At 48.3% G+C, this 17,817-nt stretch overlaps 1 protein-coding gene across 1 annotated transcript in view; it reads left to right on the top strand.

Annotated features, from left to right (window-relative positions):
• Positions 1-262: 262 nt before the first annotated feature.
• The window catches only part of arrb1 (arrestin, beta 1), a 64,705-nt gene continuing 47,150 nt past the window's right edge, over positions 263-17,817 (top strand). The window contains exon 1 of the mRNA XM_036962082.1: positions 263-840. Within this exon, the coding sequence (XP_036817977.1) occupies positions 821-840 (20 nt within the window). The 5' untranslated portion in view covers positions 263-820. The remainder of the gene's footprint in view (positions 841-17,817) is intronic.

The following is a 17,817-nucleotide window of genomic DNA, read 5'->3' as shown; positions in this document are numbered from 1 at the left end:
ATTGAGTGAGCAACAGTAAGGGAGAGTGTTAGGAGGGAGGGAAAGAGCGAGAGAGGGGGGAGAGAGAGAAGAGAGCCCATGCTTGGCAGGGAGAGAGAGAGAGAGAGAGAGTGCCCGGTAGGGAGAGGGAGAGCGTGCTTGGCAGGGAGAGAGAGAGAGTGTGCGGCAGGGAGAGAGAGAGAGAGAGAGAGAGAGTGTGCTTGGCAGGGAGAGAGAGAGAGTGTGCGGCAGGGAGAGAGAGAGAGAGAGTGTGCTTGGCAGGGAGAGAGAGAGAGAGAGAGTGCCCGGTAGGGAGAGGGAGAGCGTGCTTGGCAGGGAGAGAGAGAGACAGACATAGAAGAGTGCTAGCAGCAGTTCAGCGCTTCTGAATGTGAACAGAACCTAGATGAAAGAAGAGGAAGATTCCTACTGACAATAATCTTCTGGATGATTCTCTCAACTGAGCTGAGCGCTGGATGTTCTGACTGCTGTATGGATGAATCACCTGTTTCTTCTTATTAAGGCTATTTCTCAGGAATCACTGGAGATGCCCTTTTAAGTGCATTGAGCTGGAGACAGAGCGCTGAGAACAGAAGGCACAGAGAGAGAGAGAGAGAGAGAGAGAGAGGGACATCCAACTGAGTAGACCCCCCCCCTCCCCTCTTCAATTTACCCACCCACCTACCCTGAGTCTTTACATCAGAACATTCTTCTCTCACCCTTTCCTGTCTTTCTCGCTCTCTCTCTCTCCCTCTCTCTCTGTGCCTTTCTGCACAACGGCATTACAGTCTATTTACTGAGGGTGAAAAGGAGGGATTCTACCACCCAACAATCCTCAACCATGGGAGATAAAGGCACAAGGTAAGCAGGAAATATCATGTGGGTTTTTCCACGTTGCTGTGGAGGGTGGAGATGATAGCATCTATGATTGCTGTATTCTGATACTACATACAGTATGGCGGCTTCTCTTACATCCGTGTTATCTGCTATAGGATCCCCATGCTGTGTCCCTTTTGTTATTTCATGTGTGTGTGTGTGTGTGTGTGTGTGTGTGTGTGTGTGTGTGTGTGTGTGTGTGTGTGTGTGTGTGTGTGTGTGTGTGTGTGTGTGTGTGTGTGTGTGTGTGTGTGTGTGTGTGTGTGTGTGTGTGTGTGTGTTGCTGCGTATGTTCAACTTGTGTTCGTGTTAGAGAGAACTATAATTTGCCCAGTAAATGTAATGTCAAAGGTAGTTAGTTATCTGTTGTGTTTCTGAGTCACCAGCATTGTAAATCGCTGCCCAGCTAGCAGCCTCAACAGCCTCTCTCTACCCAGCCTCTCTCCTCTCTCTACCCAGCCTCTCTCCTCTCTTTATCTAGCCTCTCTCCTCTCTTTATCTAGCCTCTCTCCTCTCTCTACCCAGCCTCTCTCCTCTCTCTACCTAGCCTCTCTCCTCTCTCTACCCAGCCTCACTCCTCTCTCTACCCAGCCTCTCTCCTCTCGCTACCCAGCTTCTCTCCTCTCACTACCCAGTCTCTCTCCTCTCTCTACCCAGTCTCTCTCCTCTCTCTACCCAGACTCTCTCCTCTCTCTACCCAGTCTCTCTCCTCTCTCTACCCAGCCTCTCTCCTCTCTCTACCCAGTCTCTCTCCTCTCTCTACCCAGTCTCTCTCCTCTCTCTACCCAGTCTCTCCTCTCTCTACCCAGTCTCTCCTCTCTCTACCCAGTCTCTCTCCTCTCTCTACCCAGTCTCTCTCCTCTCTCTACCCAGTCTCTCTCCTCTCTCTACCCAGCCTCTCTCCTCTCTCTACCCAGCCTCAACAGCCTCTCTCTACCCAGCCTCAACAGCCTCTCTCTACCCAGCCTCAACAGCCTCTCTCTATCTAGCCTCTCTCCTCTCTCTACCCAGCCTCTCTCCTCTCTCTACCCAGTCTCTGCTCTCACTCTCCTCTCTCTACCCAGCCTCACTCCTCTCGCTACCCAGCCTCACTCCTCTCGCTACCCAGCCTCTCTCCTCTCTCTACCCAGCCTCTCTCCTCTCTCTATCCAGCCTCAACAGCCTCTCTATCCAGCCTCAACAGCCTCTCTCTATCTAGCCTCACTCCTCTCTCTATCTAGCCTCACTCCTCTCTCTACCCAGCCTCTCTCCTCTCTCTACCCAGCCTCTCTCTTCTCTCTATCTAGCCTCACTCCTCTCGCTACCCAGCCTCTCTCCTCTCTCTACCCAGCCTCTCTCCTCTCTCTATCCAGCCTCAACAGCCTCTCTATCCAGCCTCAACAGCCTCTCTCTATCTAGCCTCACTCCTCTCTCTATCTAGCCTCACTCCTCTCTCTACCCAGCCTCTCTCCTCTCTCTACCCAGCCTCTCTCCTCTCTCTATCTAGCCTCACTCCTCTCGCTACCCAGCCTCACTCCTCTCGCTACCCAACCTCAGACCTCTTTTTCTGGGGAAGCTGCTGAGGGGGACAGGGTTACCTGCCATCCAGCCCCAACAATCCCAGAGGAGCTGAGGTCTACAGCATAGGCACCCCCAACCACCTGATTCATTTCAGAGGAAGTGAGAGATTGATTTTGGGGTGTGCGGATTGTGCTTCCTGTCCATTGTTACATCATACCATGGAGAAGATCGCTCTAATGGAAGAGGATGTGGTACGCTGCTGTAGGAGTCAAGAGATGTCAATCACAAGTACTGGTTTCACACCCCCACATGAACTGAGTTAGATAAATCCACTACGTGACCAAAAGTATGTGGACACCTGCTCGTCTCATTCCAAAATCATGGCCATTAATATGGAGTTGGTCCCCCCCCCCTCCCTTTGCTGCTATAACAGCCTCCACTCTTCTGGGAAGACTTTCCACTAGATGTTGGAACATTGCTGCTATAACAGCCTCCACTCTTCTGGGAAGACTTTCCACTAGATGTTGGAACATTGCTGCTATAACAGCCTCCACTCTTCTGGGAAGGCTTTCCACTAGATGTTGGAACGTTGCTGCTATAACAGCCTCCACTCTTCTGGGAAGACTTTCCGCTAGATGTTGGAACATTGCTGCTATAACAGCCTCCACTCTTCTGGGAAGGCTTTCCACTAGATGTTGGTACATTGCTGCTATAACAGCCTCCACTCTTCTGGGAAGACTTTCCACTAGATGTTGGAACATTGCTGCTATAACAGCCTCCACTCTTCTGGGAAGACTTTCCACTAGATGTTGGAACATTGCTGCTATAACAGCCTCCACTCTTCTGGGAAGACTTTCCACTAGATGTTGGAACATTGCTTCTATAACAGCCTCCACTCTTCTGGGAAGGCTTTCCACTAGATGTTGGAACATTGCTGCTATAACAGCCTCCACTCTTCTGGGAAGACTTTCCACTAGATGTTGGAACATTGCTGCTATAACAGCCTCCACTCTTCTGGGAAGGCTTTCCACTAGATGTTGGTACATTGCTGCTATAACAGCCTCCACTCTTCTGGGAAGACTTTCCACTAGATGTTGGAACATTGCTGCTATAACAGCCTCCACTCTTCTGGGAAGACTTTCCACTAGATGTTGGAACATTGCTGCTATAACAGCCTCCACTCTTCTGGGAAGACTTTCCACTAGATGTTGGAACATTGCTGCTATAACAGCCTCCACTCTTCTGGGAAGGCTTTCCACTAGATGTTGGAACATTGCTGCTATAACAGCCTCCACTCTTCTGGGAAGACTTGCCACTAGATGTTGGAACATTGCTGCTATAACAGCCTCCACTCTTCTGGGAAGGCTTTCCACTAGATGTTGGTACATTGCTGCTATAACAGCCTCCACTCTTCTGGGAAGACTTTCCACTAGATGTTGGAACATTGCTGCTATAACAGCCTCCACTCTTCTGGGAAGACTTTCCACTAGATGTTGGAACATTGCTGCTATAACAGCCTCCACTCTTCTGGGAAGGCTTTCCACTAGATGTTGGTACATTGCTGCTATAACAGCCTCCACTCTTCTGGGAAGACTTTCCACTAGATGTTGGAACATTGCTGCTATAACAGCCTCCACTCTTCTGGGAAGACTTGCCACTAGATGTTGGAACATTGCTGCTATAACAGCCTCCACTCTTCTGGGAAGGCTTTCCACTAGATGTTGGTACATTGCTGCTATAACAGCCTCCACTCTTCTGGGAAGACTTTCCACTAGATGTTGGAACATTGCTGCTATAACAGCCTCCACTCTTCTGGGAAGACTTTCCACTAGATGTTGGAACATTGCTGCTATAACAGCCTCCACTCTTCTGGGAAGGCTTTCCACTAGATGTTGGTACATTGCTGCTATAACAGCCTCCACTCTTCTGGGAAGACTTTCCACTAGATGTTGGAACATTGCTGCTATAATAGCCTCCACTCTTCTGGGAAGGCTTTCCACTAGATCATGGAACGTTGCTGTGGAGACTTTCTTCCATTCAGACACAAGAGTATTAGTGAGGTCAGGCACTGATGTTGGGCGATTAGGCCTGACTCGCAGTCGGCGTTCCAATTCATCCCAAAGGTGTCCGATGGGGCTGAGGTCAGGGCTCTGTACAGGCCAGTGAAGTTCTTCCACAACGATCTCGACAAACCATTTCTGTATGGACCTCGCTTTATGCATGGGGGCATTGTCATGCTGAAACAGGAAAGGGCCTTCCCCAAACTGTTGCCACAAAGTTGGAAGCACAGAATCATCTAGAATGTCATTGTATACTGTAGCGTTTAGATTTCCCGTCACTGGAACTAAGGGACCCGAACCATGAAAACCAGCCCCAGAACATTATTCCTCCTCCACCAAACTTTACCGTTGGCACTATGTAATCGGGCAGGTAGCGTTCTCATGGCATACGGAAAAACCCAGATTTGTTTGTCGGACTGCCATATGGTGAAACGTGATTCATCACTCCAGAGAACACGTTTCCACTGCTCCAGAGTCCAATGGCGACAAGCTTTACACCACTCCACCCGAAGCTTGGCATTGCGCTTGGTGATCTTAGGCTTGTGTGCAGCTGGCTGGGGCTGACTGAGGCTGGGGCTGACTGAGGCTGGGGCTGACTGAGACTGGGGCTGACTGAGACTTGGGCTGACTGAGGCTGGGACTGACTGAGACTGGGACTGACTAAGACTGGGACTGACTGAGACTGGGGCTGGCTGAGGCTGACTGAGACTGAGACTGGGGCTGGTTGGGGCTGGGGCTGACTGGGACTGACTGGGGCTGACTGAGACTGGGGCTGACTGAGGCTGACTGAGACTGGGGCTGACTGGGACTGACTGAGACTGAGACTGGGGCTGACTGGGACTGACTGGGGCTAGTTGGGGCTGACTGAGACTGAGGCTGACTGGGGCTAGTTGGAGCTGACTGAGACTGGGGCTGACTGAGACTGGGGCTGACTGAGACTGGGACTGACTGAGACTGGGACTGGTTGGGGCTGACTGAGGCTGGGGCTGACTGAGACTGAGACTGGGGCTGACTGGGGCTAGTTGGAGCTGACAGAGACTGGGGCTGACTGAGACTGGGGCAGACTGAGACTGGGACTGACTGAGACTGGGACTGGTTGGGGCTGGGGCTGACTGGGACTGACTGAGACTGGGACTGGTTGGGGCTGGGGCTGACTGGGACTGACTGGGGATGACTGAGACTGGGGCTGACTGAGGCTGACTGAGACTGGGGCTGACTGGGACTGACTAAGACTGCGACTGGGGCTGACTGGCACTGACTGGGGCTAGTTGGGGCTGACTGAGACTGAGACTGGGGCTGACTGGGGCTAGTTGGAGCTGACTGAGACTGCGGCTGACTGAGACTGGGGCTGACTGAGACTGGGACTGACTGAGACTGGGACTGGTTGGGGCTGACTGAGGCTGGGGCTGACTGAGGCTGGGACTGACGGAGACTGGGACTGACTGAGACTGGGGCTGGCTGAGGCTGACTGAGACTGAGACTGGGGCTGGTTGGGGCTGACTGGCACTGACTGGGGCTGACTGAGACTGAGACTGGGGCTGACTGGGACTGACTGAGACTGAGACTGGGGCTGACTGGGGCTAGTTGGAGCTGACAGACTGGGGCTGACTGAGACTGGGGCTGACTGAGACTGGGACTGACTGAGACTGGGACTGGTTGGGGCTGACTGAGACTGGGGCTGACTGAGACTGGGGCTGGTTGGGGCTGACTGAGACTGGGACTGACTGAGACTGGGGCTGACTGAGGCTGGGACTGACTGAGACTGGGGCTGGTTGGGGCTGGGACTGACTGAGACTGGGACTGACTGAGACTGGGGCTGGCTGAGGCTGACTGAGACTGAGACTGGGGCTGGTTGGGGCTGGGGCTGACTGGGACTGACTGGGGCTGACTGAGACTGGGGCTGACTGAGGCTGACTGAGACTGAGACTGGGGCTGACTGGGACTGACTGAGACTGAGACTGGGGCTGACTGGGGCTAGTTGGAGCTGACAGACTGGGGCTGACTGAGACTGGGGCTGACTGAGACTGGGACTGACTGAGACTGGGGCTGACTGAGACTGGGGCTGACTGAGGCTGGGGCTGACTGAGGCTAGGGCTGACTGAGACTGGGGCTGACTGAGACTGGGGCTGACTGAGACTGGGACTGACTGAGACTGGGGCTGACTGAGGCTGGGACTGACTGAGACTGGGGCTGGTTGGGGCTGACTGAAATTGGTTGGGGTTGGGTTGGGGCCTGGGGATGCCCTAACACATTCTGCACTAACCTAAAAAAAAACAGACTGTCCTAACCCTGACCAGACCTGGGTTCAAATACTATTTAGGGTATTTCAATTAGACTGTCCTAACTCTGACCAGACCTGGGTTCAAATACTATTTAGGGTATTTCAATTAGACTGTCCTAACTCTGACCAGACCTGGGTTCAAATACTATTTAGGGTATTTCAATTAGACTGTCCTAACTCTGACCAGACCTGTGTTCAAATACTATTTAGGGTATTTCAATTAGACTGTCCTAACTCTGACCAGACCTAGGTTCAAATACTATTTAGGGTATTTCAATTAGACTGTCCTAACTCTGACCAGACCTGGGTTCAAATACTATTTAGGGTATTTCAATTAGACTGTCCTAACTCTGACCAGACCTGGGTTCAAATACTATTTAGGGTATTTCAATTAGACTGTCCTAACTCTGACCAGACCTGGGTTCAAATACTATTTAGGGTATTTCAATTAGACTGTCCTAACTCTGACCAGACCTGGGTTCAAATACTATTTAGGGTATTTCAATTAGACTGTCCTAACTCTGACCAGACCTGGGTTCAAATACTATTTAGGGTATTTCAATTAGACTGTCCTAACTCTGACCAGACCTGGGTTCAAATACTATTTAGGGTATTTCAATTAGACTGTCCTAACTCTGACCAGACCTAGGTTCAAATACTATTTAGGGTATTTCAATTAGACTGTCCTAACTCTGACCAGACCTGTGTTCAAATACTATTTAGGGTATTTCAATTAGACTGTCCTAACTCTGACCAGACCTGGGTTCAAATACTATTTAGGGTATTTCAATTAGACTGTCCTAACTCTGACCAGACCTGTGTTCAAATACTATTTAGGGTATTTCAATTAGACTGTCCTAACTCTGACCAGACCTGTGTTCAAATACTATTTAGGGTATTTCAATTAGACTGTCCTAACTCTGACCAGACCTGTGTTCAAATACTATTTAGGGTATTTCAATTAGACTGTCCTAACTCTGACCAGACCTGGGTTCAAATACTATTTAGGGTATTTCAATTACTTTCAAATAAATGTGGAAGTCAGTATTTAGATGTTTTTTTTATTTTAAAAGACAAGAAGTTGAATATTGGGAATGTATTTGGAAATACACTGACTCAAATACACCCATACATTTAACCCATACATTTTAACCCATACATTTAACCAATACATTTAACCCATACATTTAACCCATACATTTTAACCCATACATTTAACCAATACATTTAACCCATACATTTAACCCATACATTTTAACCCATACATTTAACCCATACATTTTAACCCATACATTTAACCCAGGTATTTAACCCATACATTTAACCTATACATTTAACCAAGGTATTTAACCCATACATTTAACCCAGGTATTTAACCCAGGCATTTAACCAAGGTATTTAACCCAGGTATTTAACCCATACATATAACCCAGGTATTTAACCCAGGTATTTAACCTAGGTATTTAACCCATACATTTAACCCAGGTATTTAACCCATACATTTAACCCAGGTATTTAACCCAGGTATTTAACCCCTACATTTAACCCAGGTATTTAACCCAGGTATTTAACCTAGGTATTTAACCCATACATTTAACCCAGGTATTTAACCCAGGTATTTAACCAAGGTGTTTAACCCATGCATATAACTAGGTATTTAACCCATGCATATAACTAGGTATTTAACCCAGGTATTTAACCCAGGTATTTAACCCAGGTATTTAACCCATGCATATAACTAGGTATTTAACCCATGCATATAACTAGGTATTTAACCCAGGTATTTAACCCAGGTATTTAACCCAGGTATTTAACCCAGGTATTTAACCCATGCATATAACTAGGTATTTAACCCATGCATATAACTAGGTATTTAACCCAGGTATTTAACCCAGGTATTTAACCCAGGTATTTAACCCATGCATATAACTAGGTATTTAACCCATGCATATAACTAGGTATTTAACCCATGCATATAACTAGGTATTTAACCCAGGTATTTAACCCAGGTATTTAACCCAGGTATTTAACCCATGCATATAACTAGGTATTTAACCCATGCATATAACTAGGTATTTAACCCATGCATATAACTAGGTATTTAACCCATGCATATAACTAGGTATTTAACCCAGGTATTTAACCAAGGTATTTAACCCATGCATATAACTAGGTATTTAACCCATGCATATAACTAGGTATTTAACCCAGGTATTTAACCCAGGTATTTAACCCAGGTATTTAACCCAGGTATTTAACCCAGGTATTTAACCCATGTATTTGAACCCAGGTATTTAACCCAGGTATTTAACCCATGTATTTGAACCCAGGTATTTAACCCATGTATTTGAACCCAGGTATTTAACCCAGGTATTTAACCCAGGTATTTGAACCCAGGTCGGACCTATACTGACAAACCACGGCAGTGAACCTTGACCTTGATGTTGAGCTGATCCCATGTGACTTGTCATGTGGCAACAGAAGTTAGCAGGGTGACAGAGACCCCCAAATACCCTATTCACTCACACACACACACACACACACACACACACACACACACACACACACACACACACACACACACACACACACACACACACACACAAGGACCGCATGACACAAGGACCGCATGTATGAATATTAAACATGTGTTACAATTATTTCAGTCCTGAGGGGGGGTGTGTGTGTGTGTGTGTGTGTGTGTGTGTGTGTGTGTGTGTGTGTGTGTGTGTGTGTGTGTGTGTGTGTGTGTGTGTGTGTGTGTGTGTAAGTGTGTGTGTGTGTGTGTGTGTAAGTGTGTGTGTGTAAGTATGTGCGTGCGTGTGCGAGCGTGCGTGAGAGAGCGAGAGAGATTTGCGTGAGCGTTTACACAACTTTTTCTGAAAAAAAAATGAAATCACAGGGATCATTACTTCACTCACTGCCAACGGCGATCAATGTTTATCCACCTATTTACTTACCACTATATCACTGGGATGTGTGTGTGTGTGTGTGTGTGTATTTGTCTTGGCTAGGGATGAGTGGGAAGCTGGGGGAGAGTGTACAGTATATTGACTTAAATGGCTCCTTGTTAAGAGCTCTTGATTCATTTATGGATTGGGGCTGAAAGCATCTGACATACCGGGAACTGCTAGGGGAATCCACGCTGTCCCCTACAGAAGGATCGTCTCTGGCCATTCACAATAAATTGGCCTTCTGTTTCCCATGTGTCTCATTGCGTCAAGTCCTTCTGGAGAAGGGGTTGCTGGGTGAAGTGTAGGGGCTTTTCCAACGTACACAGCTTACGATGGGGCTTTACCTCCAAACTTTACCTCCAAACTTTACCTCCAAACTTTACCTCCAAACTTTAACTCCAAACTTTACCTCCAAACTTTAACTCCAAGCTTTACCTCCAAACTTTACCTCCAAACTATCTACTAGCTAGTTGTCTGTCTCTCTGTTTGTGTTCATGGATCCAAACTTTCATACCTCCAAACTTTACCTCCAAATTTTACCTCCAAACTTTAACTCCAAACTTTACCTCCAAACTTTACCTCCAAACTTTACCTCCAAACTTTAACTCCAAACTTTACCTCCAAACTTTACCTCCAAACTTTACCTCCAAACTTTAACTCCAAACTTTACCTCCAAACTTTAACTCCAAGCTTTACCTCCAAACTTTACCTCCAAACTATCTACTAGGTAGTTGTCTGTCTCTCTGTTTGTGTTCATGGATATCTACCAGCTAGTTGTCTGTCTCTCTGTTCATGGATATCTACCAGCTAGTTGTCTGTCTCTCTGTTCATGGATATCTACTAGCTAGTTGTCTGTCTCTCTGTTTGTGTTTATGGATAACTACCAGCTAGTTGTCTGTCTCTCTGTTTATGGATATCTACCAGCTAGTTGTCTGTCTTTCTGTTTGTGTTTATGGATATCTACTAGCAAGCGGGCTGTTTCTCTGTTTTCATCGATAGATACTAGCTAGCTGTCTGTCTCTCTGCGCATAGATAGATACTAGCTATCTGTCTGTCTCTCTGCGCATAGATAGATACTAGCTAGCTGTCTGTCTCTCTGCGCATAGATAGATACTAGCTAGCTGTCTGTCTCACTGCTCGTGGATAGATACTAGCTAGCTCTCTGTCTCTCTGCGCATAGATAGATACTAGCTAGCTGTCTGTCTCTCTGCTCGTAGATAGATACTAGCTAGCTGTCTCTGTGCTTTCATAGATAGATAGATACTAGCTAGCTGTCTGTCTCTCTGCGCATAGATAGATACTAGCTAGCTGTCTGTCTCTCTGCTCATAGATAGATACTAGCTAGCTGTCTCTCTGTTTTCATAGATCGATACTAGCTAGCTGTCTGTCTCTCTGCTCATAGATACTAGCTAGCTGCCTGTCTCTCTGCCCATAGATAGATACTAGCTAGCTTTCTGTCTCTCTGCTCATAGATAGATACTAGCTAGCTGTCTCTCTGTTTTCATAGATCGATACTAGCTAGCTGTCTGTCTCTCTGCTCATAGATACTAGCTAGCTGTCTGTCTCTCTGCCCATAGATAGATACTAGCTAGCTTTCTGTCTCTCTGCTCATAGAGAGATACTAGCTAGCTGTCTCTCTGTTTTCATAGATAGATACTAGCTAGCTGTCTGTCTCTCTGCTCATAGATAGATACTAGCTAGCTGTCTGTCTCTCTGCCTCTGAGCTCTTCATTGATCCTGTTAGCCATCATGGTGGACACTGACATGCATTTGGGGGAAAAGTGAAAGCTTGTTTGCATCTTCCTACTGAAGGCAGCGATGTCTGTCGTGGCCTGTGTGTTAATCAGGGAGAGACTGTCATCCCTCCTTCCCCTATCCACTCCCCCCTCTCTATCTTCCTCCCTCTCTCTCTCACTCTCTACTCCTCCACTTATCTGCCTCCCAACCCCTGCTCTGCCTTCCTGGACCCCTCTCTCTGTCTCTCTCTCTTCCTCCCTCCCTCTCTACTCTTCCACTTATCTGCCTCCCAACCCCTGCTCTGCCTTCCTAGACCTCTCTCTCTCTCTCTCTCTCTCTCTCTCTCTCGCTCTCTTTCTCTCTCTCAATCTCAAATGAGTTTCAGCAGGCTATGTTGCCAATAGAGAATGATTGGTTGATAGGGTCTAGAAAGCAGATCGGAGCAGCAGGAGATGATTGATTGATAGGGTCTATGAAGCAAATAGAAAAATCAGCATTTGATCGCAGACAGAGAGGCAGAGGCGCCAGAGAGGATGGCAGACGTTTTACGGGCTCCTAACAAACTGTGCTATTTTGTGTGTTTTCTCGCATTGTTTGAAACTTATGTTGCTGCTATCGTCTCTTATGACCAAAAATAGCTTCTGGATATCAGAACAGCGATTACTCACCTCGTACTGGACAAAGATTGTTTCTTTAATGAGTCCGACGTGAATTATTTTCGGCTTCTCCGTGACCAGGCCCAAATCCCTGTGATTTGCGTGAAGAAAAGATGGAAATACAGGGGGCAGAGTTCAGGGTGCCTCGTGAGAATTCGTCGGCGAGTGGGTAACCCACCTCTACCATCCGTCCTATTGGCCAACATGCAATCACTGGAGAATAAACTGGATGATCTCCGTTCGAGTCTATCCTACCAACGGGACATTAAAAACTGTTATATCTTATGTTTCACTGAGTCGTGGCTGAATGGCGACACGGATAATATACAGTTGGCTGGATGTTCCGTGCAACGGCAGGACAGAACAGCTACCTCTGGTAAGACGAGGGGCGGGGATGTGTGTCTATTTGTCAATACCGGCTGGTGCGCAATTTCTAAAATTAAAGAAGTCTCAAGGTATTGCTCGCCTGAGGTAGAGAACCTAATGATAAGCTGTAGACCACACTATTTATTTACCAAGAGAGTTCTCATCTATATTTTTCGTAGCCGTCTATTTACCACCACAAACCGATGCTGGCACTAAGACCGCTCTCAACCAGCTGTATAAGGCCACTCAACCAACTCTATAAGGCCACTCAACCAGCTGTATAAGGCCACTCAACCAGCTGTATAAGGCCACTCAACCAGCTGTATAAGGCCACTCAACCAGCTGTATAAGGCCACTCAACCAGCTGTATAAGGCCACTCAACCAACTCTATAAGGCCACTCAATCAGCTGTATAAGGCCACTCAATCAGCTGTATAAGGCCACTCAACCAGCTGTATAAGGCCACTCAACCAGCTGTATAAGGCCACTCAACCAGCTGTATAAGGCCACTCAACCAACTCTATAAGGCCACTCAATCAGCTGTATAAGGCCACTCAATCAGCTGTATAAGGCCACTCAATCAGCTGTATAAGGCCACAAGCAAACAAGAAAATGCTCATTCAGAAGCGGCGCTCCTAGTGGCCGGGGACTTTAATGCAGGCAAACTGAAATCCATTTTCCCTCATTTCTACCAGCATGTCACATGTGCATCCAGAGGAAAAAAAACTCTAGACCACCTTTACTCCACACACAGAGATGCATTCAACGCTCTCCCTCGTTCTCCATTTGGAAAATCTGACCATAATTCTATCCTCCTGATTCCTGCTTACAAGCAAATACTCAACCAGGAAGTACCAGTGACTCACTCAATAAGGAAGTGGTCAGATAATGCAGATGCTACACTGCAGGACTGTTTTGCTAGCACAGACTATGTTCAGCGATTCATCCAATGGCATTGATGAAATCCGGGTGAAATGGCCACCCGGACTATTTACATTGTGCCCCCCCTTTGTTTTTACACTGCTGCTACTTGCTGAATATGCATCTATGCATATTCACTTTACCCCTACCTACATGTACAAATTACCTGGTGAAATGGCAGGTGGTAGGTGCAGTGAAATGCTTATGTTCCTATCAATCAAGGGGCTGGTCCTCTACTCTACTCTGGACAGTAACAAGAGGAAGTAGGAGCTGGTCCTCTACTCTACTCTGGACAGTAACAAGAGGAAGTAGGGGCTGGTCCTCTACTCTACTCTGGACAGTAACAAGAGGAAGTAGGAGCTGGTCCTCTACTCTACTCTGGACAGTAACAAGAGGAAGTAGGGGCTGGTCCTCTACTCTACTCTGGACAGTAACAAGAGGAAGTAGGGGCTGGTCCTCTACTCTACTCTGGACAGTAACAAGAGGAAGTAGGGGCTGGTCCTCTACTCTACTCTGGACAGTAACAAGAGGAAGTAGGGGCTGGTCCTCTACTCTACTCTGGACAGTAACAAGAGGAAGTAGGGGCTGGTCCTCTACTCCACTCTGGACAGTAACAAGAGGAAGTAGGAGCTGGTCCTCTACTCCGCTCTGGACAGTAACAAGAGGAAGTAGGGGCTGGTCCTCTACTCTGCTCTGGACAGTAACAAGAGGAAGTAGGGGCTGGTCCTCTACTCTGGACAGTAACAAGAGGAAGTAGGAGCTGGTCCTCTACTCTACTCTGGACAGTAACAAGAGGAAGTAGGGGCTGGTCCTCTACTCTACTCTGGACAGTAACAAGAGGAAGTAGGAGCTGGTCCTCTACTCTACTCTGGACAGTAACAAGAGGAAGTAGGGGCTGGTCCTCTACTCTACTCTGGACAGTAACAAGAGGAAGTAGGGGCTGGTCCTCTACTCTACTCTGGACAGTAACAAGAGGAAGTAGGGGCTGGTCCTCTACTCTACTCTGGACAGTAACAAGAGGAAGTAGGGGCTGGTCCTCTACTCTACTCTGGACAGTAACAAGAGGAAGTAGGGGCTGGTCCTCTACTCCACTCTGGACAGTAACAAGAGGAAGTAGGAGCTGGTCCTCTACTCCGCTCTGGACAGTAACAAGAGGAAGTAGGGGCTGGTCCTCTACTCTGCTCTGGACAGTAACAAGAGGAAGTAGGGGCTGGTTCTCTACTCTGGACAGTAACAAGAGGAAGTAGGAGCTGGTCCTCTACTCTACTCTGGACAGTAACAAGAGGAAGTAGGGGCTGGTCCTCTACTCTACTCTGGACAGTAACAAGAGGAAGTAGGAGCTGGTCCTCTACTCTACTCTGGACAGTAACAAGAAGAAGTAGGGGCTGGTCCTCTACTCTGCTCTGGACAGTAACAAGAGGAAGTAGGGGCAGGTCCTCTACTCTGGACAGTAACAAGAGGAAGTAGGGGCTGGTCCTCTACTCTACTCTGGACAGTAACAAGAGGAAGTAGGGGCTGGTCCTCTACTCTACTCTGGACAGTAACAAGAGGAAGTAGGGGCTGGTCCTCTACTCTACTCTGGACAGTAACAAGAAGTAGGGGCTGGTCCTCTACTCTGGACAGTAACAAGAGGAAGTAGGAGCTGGTCCTCTACTCTACTCTGGACAGTAACAAGAGGAAGTAGGGGCAGGTCCTCTACTCTGGACAGTAACAAGAGGAAGTAGGGGCTGGTCCTCTACTCTACTCTGGACAGTAACAAGAGGAAGTAGGGGCTGGTCCTCTACTCTACTCTGGACAGTAACAAGAGGAAGTAGGGGCTGGTCCTCTACTCTGCTCTGGACAGTAACAAGAGGAAGTAGGGGCTGGTCCTCTACTCTACTCTGGACAGTAACAAGAGGAAGTAGGGGCTGGTCCTCTACTCTGCTCTGGACAGTAACAAGAGGAAGTAGGGGCAGGTCCTCTACTCTGGACAGTAACAAGAGGAAGTAGGGGCTGGTCCTCTACTCTGCTCTGGACAGTAACAAGAGGAAGTAGGGGCTGGTCCTCTACTCTGGACAGTAACAAGAGGAAGTAGGGGCTGGTCCTCTACTCTACTCTGGACAGTAACAAGAGGAAGTAGGGGCTGGTCCTCTACTCTACTCTGGACAGTAACAAGAGGAAGTAGGAGCTGGTCCTCTACTCTACTCTGGACAGTAACAAGAGGAAGTAGGGGCTGGTCCTCTACTCTGGACAGTAACAAGAGGAATTAGGAGCTGGTCCTCTACTCTGGACAGTAACAAGAGGAAGTAGGGGCTGGTCCTCTACTCTGGACAGTAACAAGAGGAAGTAGGAGCTGGTCCTCTACTCTGGACAGTAACAAGAGGAAGTAGGAGCTGGTCCTCTACTCTACTCTGGACAGTAACAAGAGGAAGTAGGGGCTGGTCCTCTACTCTGGACAGTAACAAGAGGAAGTAGGAGCTGGTCCTCTACTCTGGACAGTAACAAGAGGAAGTAGGAGCTGTTCCTCTACTCTACTCTGGACAGTAACAAGAGGAAGTAGGGGCTGGTCCTCTACTCTGGACAGTAACAAGAGGAAGTAGGGGCTGGTCCTCTACTCCGCTCTGGACAGTAACAAGAGGAAGTAGGAGCTGGTCCTCTACTCCGCTCTGGACAGTAACAAGAGGAAGTAGGGGCTGGTCCTCTACTCTACTCTGGACAGTAACAAGAGGAAGTAGGGGCTGGTCCTCTACTCTGGACAGTAACAAGAGGAAGTAGGGGCTGGTCCTCTACTCTACTCTGGACAGTAACAAGAGGAAGTAGGAGCTGGTCCTCTACTCTGGACAGTAACAAGAGGAAGTAGGGGCTGGTCCTCTACTCTACACTGGACAGTAACAAGAGGAAGTAGGGGCTGGTCCTCTACTCTACTCTGGACAGTAACAAGAAGTAGGGGCTGGTCCTCTACTCTGGACAGTAACAAGAGGAAGTAGGAGCTGGTCCTCTACTCTACTCTGGACAGTAACAAGAGGAAGTAGGGGCAGGTCCTCTACTCTGGACAGTAACAAGAGGAAGTAGGGGCTGGTCCTCTACTCTACTCTGGACAGTAACAAGAGGAAGTAGGGGCTGGTCCTCTACTCTACTCTGGACAGTAACAAGAGGAAGTAGGGGCTGGTCCTCTACTCTGCTCTGGACAGTAACAAGAGGAAGTAGGGGCTGGTCCTCTACTCTACTCTGGACAGTAACAAGAGGAAGTAGGGGCTGGTCCTCTACTCTGCTCTGGACAGTAACAAGAGGAAGTAGGGGCAGGTCCTCTACTCTGGACAGTAACAAGAGGAAGTAGGGGCTGGTCCTCTACTCTGCTCTGGACAGTAACAAGAGGAAGTAGGGGCTGGTCCTCTACTCTGGACAGTAACAAGAGGAAGTAGGGGCTGGTCCTCTACTCTACTCTGGACAGTAACAAGAGGAAGTAGGGGCTGGTCCTCTACTCTACTCTGGACAGTAACAAGAGGAAGTAGGAGCTGGTCCTCTACTCTACTCTGGACAGTAACAAGAGGAAGTAGGGGCTGGTCCTCTACTCTGGACAGTAACAAGAGGAATTAGGAGCTGGTCCTCTACTCTGGACAGTAACAAGAGGAAGTAGGGGCTGGTCCTCTACTCTGGACAGTAACAAGAGGAAGTAGGAGCTGGTCCTCTACTCTGGACAGTAACAAGAGGAAGTAGGAGCTGGTCCTCTACTCTACTCTGGACAGTAACAAGAGGAAGTAGGGGCTGGTCCTCTACTCTGGACAGTAACAAGAGGAAGTAGGAGCTGGTCCTCTACTCTGGACAGTAACAAGAGGAAGTAGGAGCTGGTCCTCTACTCTACTCTGGACAGTAACAAGAGGAAGTAGGGGCTGGTCCTCTACTCTGGACAGTAACAAGAGGAAGTAGGGGCTGGTCCTCTACTCCGCTCTGGACAGTAACAAGAGGAAGTAGGAGCTGGTCCTCTACTCCGCTCTGGACAGTAACAAGAGGAAGTAGGGGCTGGTCCTCTACTCTACTCTGGACAGTAACAAGAGGAAGTAGGGGCTGGTCCTCTACTCTGGACAGTAACAAGAGGAAGTAGGAGCTGGTCCTCTACTCTGGACAGTAACAAGAGGAAGTAGGAGCTGTTCCTCTACTCTACTCTGGACAGTAACAAGAGGAAGTAGGGGCTGGTCCTCTACTCTGGACAGTAACAAGAGGAAGTAGGGGCTGGTCCTCTACTCCGCTCTGGACAGTAACAAGAGGAAGTAGGAGCTGGTCCTCTACTCCGCTCTGGACAGTAACAAGAGGAAGTAGGGGCTGGTCCTCTACTCTACTCTGGACAGTAACAAGAGGAAGTAGGGGCTGGTCCTCTACTCTGGACAGTAACAAGAGGAAGTAGGGGCTGGTCCTCTACTCTACTCTGGACAGTAACAAGAGGAAGTAGGAGCTGGTCCTCTACTCTGGACAGTAACAAGAGGAAGTAGGGGCTGGTCCTCTACTCTACT

Source organism: Oncorhynchus mykiss, chromosome 24, assembly GCF_013265735.2.
Source record: "Oncorhynchus mykiss isolate Arlee chromosome 24, USDA_OmykA_1.1, whole genome shotgun sequence".
In the NCBI taxonomy this organism is placed as follows: Eukaryota; Metazoa; Chordata; class Actinopteri; order Salmoniformes; family Salmonidae; genus Oncorhynchus; species Oncorhynchus mykiss.
The sequence above is the reverse complement of the archived record's forward strand: the minus strand, read 5'-3'. Positions and strand labels throughout refer to the sequence as shown.